The sequence below is a fragment of the Anneissia japonica genome, unplaced genomic scaffold (genome assembly GCF_011630105.1).
Source record: "Anneissia japonica isolate Jap-2015-1 unplaced genomic scaffold, ASM1163010v1 scaffold287749_len374965_cov195, whole genome shotgun sequence".
Classification (NCBI taxonomy): Eukaryota; Metazoa; Echinodermata; class Crinoidea; order Comatulida; family Comatulidae; genus Anneissia; species Anneissia japonica.
In genome coordinates, this window is record NW_022737310.1 from 334,684 (window position 1) to 348,216 (window position 13,533).

Genomic DNA, 13,533 nt, shown 5'->3' on the forward strand with positions numbered 1-13,533 from the left:
ATATATGTGTGTGTGTGTGTGTAAAAATAGGTCTTTAGTGGGAGTCGAACCCGCAATCTCTCTTGAGAGCTATATTTGACACAATCAATAGCACAATTTGTTCCTTTATTTGAGGACTCCAATGGCGGATCTACTAGGGGTGAATAGGGTGGCTGGCCACCCCCTTCGGTGACCATGAAAAAAAAATTGTCAGTCGTCTTGCCTGTGTGCTTCTCATGTATACATGTTACATGTAGCAGACTACTCCCGTAAAACATACAACTTAACTACAATATGGTAAAAACTATCCCCCGCCGGACACCAACCCGGTATTTCTGAGTTAAGGTTTTGGGACCATGATTACAAGGTAGGACAAATACTGTACAATTACTTAAATAGATAAAAAAAATGGTAGAAACTATCCCCCGCCGGACACCATCCCGGTATTTCTGAGCAAGGTTTCGGGGCTGTCACAACTTTTATCTTAACTACAAACCTAATTAAACAATGGTAAAAACATATATATAAAAAAAACATATATATAAGAGTGTCATTTCTGACAATTCCCTAAATGTTCTCACCTCAGCCCTTAACTATATGGTGTGGACTTTCGGTTTTGAAGTAGGTACATCAAAGGCAATGTTTTTAATTCACACATATTTATTAGATATTTATGGTTGTCGAAAATCCTGGTAAAACATCATGAGAAATTTGTTGGTGCCTCATTTTGACTAAATGGTGACGTGATGACGATGAATTTTACTAAATAAAAGTGTCCTTTCTGGTCATCTAGAGCTACTGTTTCCTAAATTTTTCGCACCACATGCCCTACCATGGTGGGCCTGAGGTGGGTGTGGACTCACGAAATGTCCTCCTCACCTTTCGAAATAGATCTGCTCCCTCCTCCGACTTGGTTCTTCGCAAATCGTATTATCCACCCCAGCCCCACCCTCCACATTGCTAAATCCTGGATCACTCTGTCACTGGACTACCAATTGTTTACATGTATGGTTACAGTGCTACAGTACGCAACAGTACTAATCTTATTTATATTGTTCCTTATAGGATGCGATGTCCTAATCAAGAAGGGACCAAGAGGACGTATCGATGCAGAATTCGATAGCAGTCATGAGAAGTGTTACTACAAATTAAGAGCGCCCTCAGATCACGTAATCCGATTGACCATTCGCAGCGCCTCTGGCCTGGGCTATGCCCAAATGGGCGGAACGTGTGCGACAAAACTTCGGGTCGTCGACTTCTCAGAAAAGTCTGGGAGAACGATCACCGACATATGTTCGAATCAGAAGGATGGTTTTCCGATAAAATTTACCTCGTCATCTCGAAAGCTGGATATTATTTTTGTTCAAGATGAACGTGGGTGTGGTTATAATGGACCGTTTGATATGGATGTCAACTACCAGGCAACGTACGCGTTTGTAGCGAAGGAAAACGTAGAAGAAAATGGATCTGGCCACGAGGACCTACTTATGATACCTCCTTAGAGATGAAACTGACAAACGATCGGTGAATTTATTTCCAAATTAGATTTGTCAAAATGCCGAGGCGATTTGTGATCGTCTTGATCACGTTTTTTCTGTAGTACTATTCTAAGTTGGGTTTAGTTTTTTTGTTGGTTTTGGTATTTACCCTGTATTACATAAAACTCGTCGTTTCCTACCATGTTTCTATTGAGAACCCATGGATGTTTTTTTTTACACTAATCAACATTATAAATCCATTGATTGAATGATTATGTGTAATTGGGGACTAATTGATAAAAACAATATATATTTAATTATTTGTTAGTACGTAATTAGTAGGTAATTTTAGGTCTAGACCATTATATATATTACATTTGAAAATTTGAATGTCTAATTTTAATTTAAAGTTCTATTTATTTATCTAACATATCTAATGTAAAATACCACACACATAAACAGTACATTGCAGTTTCTTCACCCAATGCATTGACATAGGCCTACGTTTACATTTAATTATCACATTATATTTTCTTTAATATTGTCCTTAAACTTAATATCAGATACTTCAGATTATATAATAAAATATAAATGTGACAACGTATCTATATTATGTGAAATTCATTGTTGTGTTTATCAAAAAGTATCTACAAAATATTAGGCCTGCACATAAAGAGAACTGTAGTTCTAGAAGTGCGCCACCAACTTTTCACTCTACATAACACTATTCGAACGAAATTACACTCCACAAATGAAATTTGTTGAAAGAAATAGTAAATAAATATAGAAACATTATGAATCATAGAATTGTTTATGAAATATGTTGATTGTGAAGACGTCACATAAACATGTACATTAACATAAACCTGTATCACTGTAGTCTACAACCTGATTGAAACTCACAAATTTTAAGTTTTTATTGATTTTTGTAATTACGGTAGCTAGTAACAAAACAACCCAATGCAATTGAGACGAGGTTTCCATAAAGAAATGACTTCTTATGTTACAGGAACTCATTACTATGTCTACGTCAAGGGAGTTGAGGTTTGTGAGAATCACTTCAGTACCTCTCCATTGTAACACAGCAGAATGTTAGATATGTTAGGCATTGCACGATCGAAATTGAATATTTTGTTTGAGCTGCGTCTCAGTTTTCCAACAAACTCGATTTGCTATTTCAATACGGACGCAAAGCAACAGGCAGTAACGAATGCTTCGCACGATCTCTGGTGACGTAGATGATACCTACAGTCGCCCTATGCGCGGCACCATGGAGAAACCATATTCTAGCTGGGCTGGAAACAAATTCACGCCAGGTATAATTCGTGTTTAAACCGTGTTTAATGTGTCTCCAGCCTGATCCATAGAAGGTGATAAGTGTTTGATGGTACCGCTCCACTTACGAATTGACAGCCAACATTATCAATATTAAAATCGTAACTAACTCTAGGCCTACTGCGCATGAGATATAAAAGGTGACTTTTTATCCTCTCAATACATTGAACCTGTACTTTTTAGATTAATTATAATAAAGTAACGCCTAAAAGTTGTTTTTATAAGGCTTCCAATCGGTAGATCATAGTAAACTGTATATTAGATCTTCCTTTTTGAAGGCCAAAATCATAAATATGGCATTTAGAACGAAAATGTGCTAGTGCGACAATTGTAGAAAGCACGTACAATTATAACTTGATGCCACGCAAACTGATTTCATTATACAAATCAATTTAGATTTCTGAGGCCAAGATTTATCTTGATTGAATTTATTTTCGAAGCAATAACATTGAGACTAATATATGATTATGCATGGAGAAGTGAAGAAACTTGTTTAATAGCTTGTACCAATGTTTTGTCACGCCCAAAGATTTCTATTAATATATTTGATATATCAGAAAGAAAGTTGCTGGCAGATAAGTGAAAGGCACGGGAGCAGTGGCGTATCTAGGGATGCCCCTCCAAAAATTACTCACTCCCCCCCCCCTCGTCTCCCCCAAAAATTATTTGCAAGTAGTTAAAAATCTGTCTCTTATACACATCTAGATGTGTATAAGAGACAGTATCTAATGTAAAATACCACATGAAAGGGATTACCACTCGAAAGTGATTAAGTTCGTTACTGGCATACCCTTGGTAGTTGTGCCTAAAATGTGAAATGAAATGATTTTCATATATACTACATTTCCTTTTTTCTTTTTCTTTTTTTAGCATCGTTTATACTTTTCATATTGCCTTTGCTATGTTTCTGTGTTATCACAGTGCATATTTTGTTTAATATAATGATATTTTCTCTGATTGGTCAAACTACTGAATGACTATTTCAGAATGATGTAGTCCTGCTGTTCAAGTTATGAAATTGATCATTAGCTAATAAGGGAATTGTCGCAAGACTTTTTCCATGTTAATCAAATAATGTATTGCGTTTGTGTAACTTTCGCCAGGGACGTATTCAAGGGTGGGGGGCCGTGGAAGCCGCGGCTCCACCCCCCCCCCCTTTGTAAACAGCGTTAGAATTTTAAAGCTTGTTCTTGCTAGCAAATAGGCCTACACATTCTCTAATGGGATCACTCAAAATGAATACTTCTATAAAATATGTAAATATGCATCAGCACATGTTGTACATAGGCCTAATTATAGTTTGGTGTAATTTAAATACTGTACAATTTCTAATTGACTCCTTCTACTGTAGATTTGTGACCCGTGCTCCAATAGAAACCCACCATAAACTTCTATCAATAAAAGTCACCCGCTAACCCGATAGTAACCCAGTGGAATATTCGTTAGATTAATCAAATTGGCACTGTACACGTTAATGCAAAAATTAAATTTTTCGGATTTATAACGGCTACTTCTCAAGGAGTGGATTTAACAAACTTACTTAACAAAACAAAAAAAAACCAACCTAAAATTCGCCTTAAATCCATAAATCCCAGGCCATGGTTCAGTTTGGTTTCTATCCTTTTTGATGCATTTATGCAGTTTTGTTTAATAATACTACTACTAGTAGTAGAAGTAATAATAATAATAATAATAATAATAATAATAATAATAATAATAATAATAATAATGATGATAGATAATAATATTAATAATATTAAAAATTGTGCTAAAGGCGAAAAGGAACTTGTTATTTGTCAATCATAATTATTATAGTAATTAAAGCTTAGTTAGGGCCTATAGTTGGGCTTACGTTGTCCTAGATATTAAGTAGATCTCTATGGTTGCCAAAAATCCCTGATAAGAGATCATGAGAAATTTGTTGGCTCTTCGCAGTTATTATAATATAGTGATGTGATGATTACCGGTACTATATAAAAGTGTCATTTCCGGCCATCTGAGGTCCTATTTCCTCAAATTTTCTCACCTCAGCCCCAATCATGGTGCTTGAAATCACGGCTTTCAAGTATGTAAAGTACATACATCAAAGACAATGTTTTAAAGTTTATTTGCTAAAATACCGTACATCACACATATTAATAAGATCTCTATGGTTGCCGAAAATTCGATATAAAATATTATGAGAAATTTATATAAAACAGTAGTGATGTGATGATGATGAATTTTACTAAAAGTATCATTTCTGGCCATCTAGATGTACTATTTCCTCAAATTTTAAACCCTGATGGGTGTGGACTCACGAAATGTCTCCCCACGCCACACCTTTCAAAGCAGATCTGTGTCTTTTCCTGGGTATGACATTAAACTCCATCGAGTCGGAACCTGACTCAGAGTATGTCTTGTGACGTCATAATGAGTGGCGTAACGATGGGGCGGGGACTCCTGTGTATTTCTGAAACGGGGGGGGGGGGGCCTTTTTGGGTCCCGGTCACCAATTCCAACGTATGATTTTAGACGTGCATTGTTATTCTAAATGTTTTAGCGACGAATATATATGATATAATGTGGATCTAGAAAATTTGGGCCAGGGAGGGACTTTGTCAGTTGAGTCTATACCACCTTAGACCCACCCGGATGGGGCTCAGGTAAGAAAATTTATGAAAATGGCACCTTTAGATGGCCGTAAATGGCACTTCACAGACATAAAATTGTGAATGTAATTTTATTTTTATCTCCAGTTAAAAAATATTTTGACAAATTTAGTGGGGCCCCGGGCCGACAGCTCCTCCCCCCTCACTCTATATTCCGCCACTGGATATAATATGCCCTACAGTCGATTTGACACCTATATGCTGTTGCCCGCGCCCTTGTGGGGCTGAGATAAGAAAACGTATTATTATGGCACGTCTAGATGGCCTTAAATGGCACTCTTACGGACTTAAAATTGTGAATATAATCTTCTCTTTATCTCCATTTTTTTTTGACAAATTTGGTGGGGTCCTGGGCCGAGAAGGGTACCCCCACTCTTTAATTGATGTAATATGATATATACCCTACAGTCGATTTCAGACACATGGTGTTTTTTTTTTTTTTTTATCAACCAAGTCCTTTTTGGTCAGGGTGCTAGATCGAGGAACCTATGAGTAGTGGTGCTAGATCTAGGAACCTATGAGTAGGGCCCCTTCGGGGCCCCTAGAATTCGGGGGCCATGCGGATCGCCGCATGAGAGCGCATATGCGTTACACCACTGGTCATAATCAGCTTACTAAAACAATCTGTCTGGATTATTATCATTTATTTGATTTCTTCACACTCCTAAGTCAGAGTATTTACTTTATAACGTAGATGTATATCGCAACTTTATTTTTACATGATATTTAGTATTATTTATTATATGTACACATAAGCAATAAATCTACAAACACATTTTATAAATTTACACATGAATCTTACAATACAGAAGCTCAACATTTCTTCTGATAAATCTTAATAAATTAATAAATACGAGATAGATGGGTAAGGTTTATTGTTAGGGTACCGCTGTGTGTCATTACAAAATCTGAAATTAAAGCTTTATTTATATCAACAAAGTTTAGCGATTTATAACAATATCTGCATCTGTTTTGAATGTCTTCGGATTTTACCGTGACTTGCGGTAGCGGTAATATTTTCAGAGTATGATAGGTTTACTTGGGAACTATTCACTAAAGAGGTATTCACATTTGGATAGACAAAACAACCCCACACATATTCCTTCACAAATTAATAAACTGAATCTCTTTAAAATATCAATGTATTCTAAAAACGTTTGGTTTTCAATCAAACATAAACATAACTTTTCCTCGCTTAACTTTACAAAAAATATATCTCAAAATTGCTCTTTTTTCAGCGTGTTCAAGTCCGATTTTAATGACAGGTTGTTTAAAGAAACAACATGAAGTGTTACGGTTTGTGTTACCCTCATCAGCTGCATACATCGGCTCAGGCCTAGCATCTTGTCTTTCGAGCATTCTGTTTTCAGATACCGTTTTATTACCAGAATATGTGGCCCAGTCCATTGTCGTTATCATCACCTGCTTTATTCAAGAACATTGGTGGTGAGAAATTCTGCGCAAGTATAGCATCTGAAAGATAAACAGATAATAATTACCATAATGATCGTCATCATGATCACCACCATCATCATTATCATTATAATCATCTTATTTTTCTTCTTCTCCGTCATCATCATCATCATCATCATCATCTTATTCTTCTTCTATAAAAAAAAAAACATATTTAGTTCATAAATATACTTTAATTTTAAGTTGAAGTTTTTCATGTGTTTTGATTCAGTTCGATTGACTATTTGTATTGCGGACCGCAGTGCATAATAAAATTAAGATTTGTTCCAGAGGTTGAGGGTAACATAACTCACTACGAGTTACATGATATAGTAGGCCTATTGGTGTAATTTGATTCTAACAGAAATAAAATGATGTTTAAAAGGGCCTAATTTTCGTAAATTTATACATGGTGCCCTAATATTTGGCCTTATCATTCAGGTGGAAAACTTTAAGTAATTCACTCACCTTCATCTGTGTCTTCTGTACAGAGTCCAAAGACCGAATTACCAGTGATGAAACTACATTTCAAGCCGGGTGAACAAACGCCAAGTACACCATTTTCGCCGCCGCATACTTCGTTGACATCCTTGAGTAAAAACAACGAACTCTTAAAGATGCATAACTTCAAACAATATTAAAAAGTTCGGAAAATATGGCGTGGGATTTGTTAAGAATATAGGCTTAAGAGTGTCTGTATCACGCTGAACAAATCTTGAAAAATAAATCAATTTTTAACTTTATATAGGTCTAGGCTATTAGCTTACAGTCGAAAACTAAAGCAAGAATTTACCTTTCTGACCAATTAATTAACAATAGGCCTACCATTACTATATTTTTACACATAGCATTGAATTGTCTGTTAATTTAAAGAATCTTCTGCTAAAAACAATTCTCTGTGTTAAAACAGAATTATTTGATTATAATTTCTTTAAAAATTATATTCTATAACAATTTATCTATTGCAGTTTCGGTCGTAGCTATACTATATTATACATCCCTAACTTTAAAATTGTCGTTACGAAAGGCATGCAAGGTATATTTAAACAAACAAACACTTATACTTCAATAGAAGTAAACATTATAGAATGAAATCCAATATTCTTTAGGAGTAATACAATCGCTTCAGAAATTTACGGAATGTAAACGCTTATATTTATGGTCAAGTAAGCGGTCCAAAGGGGATAAACCCGGGTTGAACCCACCAGGATGTTGAAGTTGTATGTCATACTCAATAGGTCTCAAGTAGATTTAAAACATTTTGTTTAATATGTATTGATGACGCCACAGAACTTCAGCCTCGTTATGATTTTTATAACGTCAACTAAAAAAACTTGAAGAATAAAAAGGTGCTTGTGCAAATCTTATCATTACAAATGCGGTGTTATGAAGTAGATATACAGTATTTATTCGAATAAATTCCCCCTCATCGAATAAATTCCCCAGCTTCATTTTGAATAAACGCCTCCCTCGAATAAACGCCCCTAGGCGTTGATTTTTTTCCTGAAATAAACTCCACACTAAATGACTGTAAACGCATATATTGGAAGCAACATCATTCCAAACGCAGTACATTAAAATTCTACTCCAGTAGAATTAAATTTTTTATAGCTTGGTTGCGATCAATAAGTCTGTATGATCCCACACTAACACATCTTACGGTAATTATTTGTTGTTCCACATTTACAATGAAATTAAGGAGCGATTATTTGAGTACGTAACCATTTTACATAAAAAAAATGTCAAATAAACTCCTACTCAAAAACCATTTTCAACAAGAATTTATTCGAATAAATACAGTAATTCCAATGTACATAAAATCATTGTTTTTATTTCTTACGGTATACATTGTATTTATTAATTATTATTTATTTAATTATTGATCTGTCTTTCAAGAGGGTTGTGTTCTCACAGCAACCTGATCCCACAGCTAAAAACAATAATATAGACTTGGCATGTAGACAACTGTAAATTATTAAGTTTGAAATTAAATCAACTCATACTAATAAAACAGGCTATATGATTGAAATACCATTTATTATATCATGGTTGGGATTGGCCTAATACATAAAACAGGGCGTCTTTTCTACATTGATTATTATTGAAGCAGTAAATTAAAAGTGATTGACATTCGCTTGCCTTTCTTTTGATATAAAATAATTTTTTCATATATGTTGACATTTCGATAAAATCGTTTTCTAATAAGAAAGCGATGACATGTGTTTATCTATTTTTTGGACAGATATGATCGAATTATGTATTTTATTTACAGTTTAAATTGCCAACAAACGGATTAATTCAAGCCTTTTATATTTAAAAGAGATGTAATCCCGATCAATTATTTACTAATGCACTGATAGACAGTCTACTGTACGATGTATTAATGTTGAGTCAAGGACTTTAAATTCAAAATAATTTATGTGTTTATTAGTGGTCATTAAGGTTGTTGCGTACTAGAGGAATTTAAATACGTTGACGGAAACGCAATGAGTGGAATATACGTTGTATACATTGATTTACAAACTCAAACGTAAACGCAATGAGCGCAATAATACGTTGTATGCATTTTTACGCAAACGTAATGAATTGAACGCAATAATGCGTTGTTTGCGTTGCTTTGCTCATTAGGGCATTTTATTCACGGCAGTCTTCTGTACTAAAACTACTCAACTACAACTTTAATAGGTTGCTATAGACTTACTTGTTACTGTATTTTATAGCTAAATAAGTTTTTTTTTTAAATTAAAATACAATATATTCTTAATGTATTTTGTGTTCTGATCCTTCCACATCTGTAGATAGTAGTTTAGAGTGTTTAATGTTACGTGCGGCAGCACCATATTGCGTGTGCTGAAACGGCATATTTATATCGTGCCAGGCCGCCTGGTAATGATACGTTACCTAATATAATCATCTGTTGTTGCAATTAATAAGTGAAGTTCCGATTACGAGTTGTTATTGGTATTAAACCTATCGAAATACTTCCTCATTAGTATCAATTTTCATTTTGAATTAGTAAAGTGTGAAGATGAGCGAACACCTTATTTCCATAATATTTTGACCTTTAAATAACGATTGAATTACATTTTAGTAGCCAATGAAAATGTTGATTACCAATTTAAATAAAATTTGCATATCTTTACGTAACAGACTTTCATAATAATGCAAATAAGACAATTTGAATGAGTATTTACATTACTAATAAAATGCATCTTTACGAGGAGATAGGCCTATCTTTTTCTACAAATTATTATTCATCCATAGACAGAGACATTACTTTCGTGATAGAGAATAACATGAAAAGAAATCAGTCTGCATAAACTGTAAAAGAAAACAAGATACAATTTTTCTCAATGATTTTTAATATAACTTACCCGTGTACAGCGTCGGCAACAAACACACGAGTCATATTCCACGAGAGCTAATTCCGAGCACTGGTCTGGATTCGAACCCGACACCCATAGCTCACAGTGTTGCGTTAACTCTTCTTCATTCATGTCCCAACACGGACAATCATCGGCCAACACGCTGAGAACGTAACAATGTATTAACATTAAAATGGGTTATGGTTTAACCGAATTAATGTTCAATTTCACATCCACGCCACTCAATTAGCAGATAATAGGTCAGAGGTATCAGATTCATACTAAGTTAGGCTACCTTTGTGGGGAGTTTCTACGGACAAAAACAACTCTACTCCAAGGATTTGTAAAGCGACTTATACTCTGTTCATACTATTAATTTTAAAACGGCAGACACATGTGGCTGTCTCTTATACACATCTAGATGTGTATAAGAGACAGAGTTGTATGTCATACTCAATAGGTCTCAAGTAGATTTAAAACATTTTGTTTAATATGTATTGATGCCGAGTGACAAAATAGGTGCCCAGCCGGGAATCGGATCCGGGATCTTCTGATGTCTATACAGACGCCTTAACCAACTAGGAATATTATATATGCATAGGCCTACACTGTCATTTCAAGTACAATTAGCATATTCATAATAATGCTATGATTTTAATAAATGTTGACGATGCCATGGAGTGCGTCCGTCAGATGTTATATATCAAACTCTTTGCACTTCCATGACAAGTTGACGAGTTTAAAAGTATTGGTTTTCAATCAAAACATGATGCATTTCACCATCGTATGTTACAGATGACAAGCTGGGATGGGGTTAAGTTTATTTCGTCAAGGTAATAAAATGTCATCAAGTTAAAAAAACAAAATCATGCTATCGCATCAAGTATATCAGAAGCAGGTACTCTTATTCTGCATCATGTATCAACAATGATATTAATATTTTTTTTTACATACATATAATAATATTGATACTTTCAATAATGAAAATAATTAATAATATCAGGTTGATTAAATTGTTAAAAATATATTAATTGTGAATTAAAAATTGAATTAAAAATTGAATTGATACAATATTTAATAAAAAATAATAATACCAGATTGGTATAATATTCGTTTCAAAATTTCTACAAGTAACTATTAATAAGGTAATACTTTTAATAATATAATGTTCGCCGGACTTATAGAGATTTAAAATACATATAGCAACATACTATCAAGGAGAATGAAGTAATGCTGATTGATTAAACTTGTTTGTGAGTTAAAACCAGGACAATTTCTCTAAAATAGGTGTTTATAAGGTGCATATCTCGACAATTGAAAAACTATAATGATTGAAACGAATTCTATAACCCTTGTTCCGGGAAAAAAAGTGTTCATCAAAAAGTCTTATAATCGAGAAAGTGCAAATCCATTGTATAAATGGAGACTGATTTATCACTTAAAAATTAGCCAATTAATATTCGTCGATAATTTAACTGACGTACAACACCATCTAGTGACGTAACTAAGCAATCCAAAGAACGACAAGTGAAATGTGCAGGTGAACAGTAAGAACACCTTGGTGTAGTGTTTTTGTTTCTTTGGAGACTATTGATTCCGACTGTACAATCTAGTTTTGGGCATGTGCTCTTAACACTTCCAATTCAATAAGTTCACATATTATTATTATAAGTAGGAAATTAAAGTTTTTCTACAGAGATGAGGTGTATAAATTGTAGGAACTAATACAGACAACGTATATAATATGTTTTTGTTTAATATTGCATAAGAATGATCTATCATAAGCTGTATTATGTTGAGTAGGAAATCGCTGTGACTACGACGTTAATACAACATCATATTCATCATTCAGAGAAAAACATTCATTTGTTTGAATTCAGATTTCAGCTGAGTACATAGGCATACTTTGCAGTGGTCAGTGTACGAGTAGAAGACAGTTTAGCTAATTTATAAAGAATACAAATTGTAGCTAATGTAAAATAATATATAATGTAGTTTTCTCACAGAACACGTACTTAAGTATATGTGGTTCTGTTAATTGACAGAAATATTAAAATTAGATTAATCATTATATCATAAATTATACCATAATTAATATAAAAACGATCAAGTTAAATTAGGTGTGAATAGTATTATTTAAAATTATTAGTATATATAAAGTATATTAAAAACGAGGTAAATATTAAGATTTATATAATTAAATATATAATTGTATATAAATAATCCTTACCTTGGTAATATAACTGCGGCAATTAAATAGAGACAAAACATATTGGTGAGTTTATTGCAAGTTCCAAAATTAAAACCCTTGTTGACTCTTCAACACTAGTAATACTTCTACCCTAGTGGAAGAGGTGTCCAGATATCACGAAATGAGATACCTGACAATAACGTACTCTAAACAACTTCAAGATATTAGCCCAAAAAATTGAAAATGCGAAATATGAGTGGCCACTATCCAGAATACAAATACGCTTTAGGATACAACTAGCTTGAAGATTATGAAAGATGCGAGTAGCCCCGTCTCAGGTGTGTGTCTGTGAAAAGACATCCGCCTTGAAGACCTTTATAACACACCTAGATATCTAGGGTTCGTGCATGCTGTAGGCGAAACCACGGGTTAGCTGTCGAATACTTCCCGATATAGAACTCGGTGAGGTATTACAAATTATTCTCTTTGCATCTGTCAAGCCGCCGTATGCAAGAGCCTCTGTGATAACGTGCGGACATTAGCTCCAATTTTACCCGCTGTGAGTGATCGGTACGACCGGGCTAGAAACGTTAGCCCTGAATCAATTGCCCAATTGTAACCGTCTAATCTGTGGATATGTAGTCTTTATTAGATTTCCACAGAGTTATGACAGCCTCGATTTGTTTAACTCTGACTCGAAAGTGAGACCGTGTCCGCAGACATAACTGAGAAAATATATAAAGTCTGAATCGATTCTTTGTTTGAGATCGTCTAGTATATTAAGTGAAAAAATAACGCAGTGTTATAATTTTACTAACCTATTTTAGGATATGTCTGAATTGATAATTTGGAAATTCTTTGAATTACTTCAATTGTAAACTATTATGATAAAAAAAAACATTCACTGATTCTATATGCACCCCCTTTGTCAAATTAGTTTCTAATACTTATTATTTCCAAGGTCTATTGCATTTATTGAATTATATAATATATATATACAAATATATATATACATATATACATACATATATATACATATATATACATATATATATATATATATATAAATCAGTAGGTAGACG

At 33.9% G+C, this 13,533-nt stretch overlaps 2 protein-coding genes across 2 annotated transcripts in view; one reads left to right on the top strand and one right to left on the bottom strand.

Moving 5' to 3' along the window:
- Positions 1 to 2,061, top strand: part of LOC117117306 — a 3,936-nt gene extending 1,875 nt beyond the window's left edge. Inside the window, exon 4 of the mRNA XM_033261567.1 lies at positions 1,045 to 2,061. Within this exon, the coding sequence (XP_033117458.1) occupies positions 1,045 to 1,481 (437 nt within the window). The 3' untranslated portion in view covers positions 1,482 to 2,061. The remainder of the gene's footprint in view (positions 1 to 1,044) is intronic.
- A 4,009-nt stretch (positions 2,062 to 6,070) lies between these two features.
- On the bottom strand, positions 6,071 to 12,997 carry LOC117117301 (venom protein 302-like). Its single transcript, XM_033261559.1, has 4 exons — positions 12,491 to 12,997; positions 10,270 to 10,423; positions 7,364 to 7,484; positions 6,071 to 6,916 (listed from the first exon to the last, which is right to left on the bottom strand). Exons 1-4 carry the CDS (start codon positions 12,529 to 12,531, stop codon positions 6,825 to 6,827), a joined length of 408 nt encoding a protein of 135 aa, XP_033117450.1. The 5' UTR covers positions 12,532 to 12,997; the 3' UTR covers positions 6,071 to 6,824.
- Between the last annotated feature and the right edge of the window lie 536 nt (positions 12,998 to 13,533).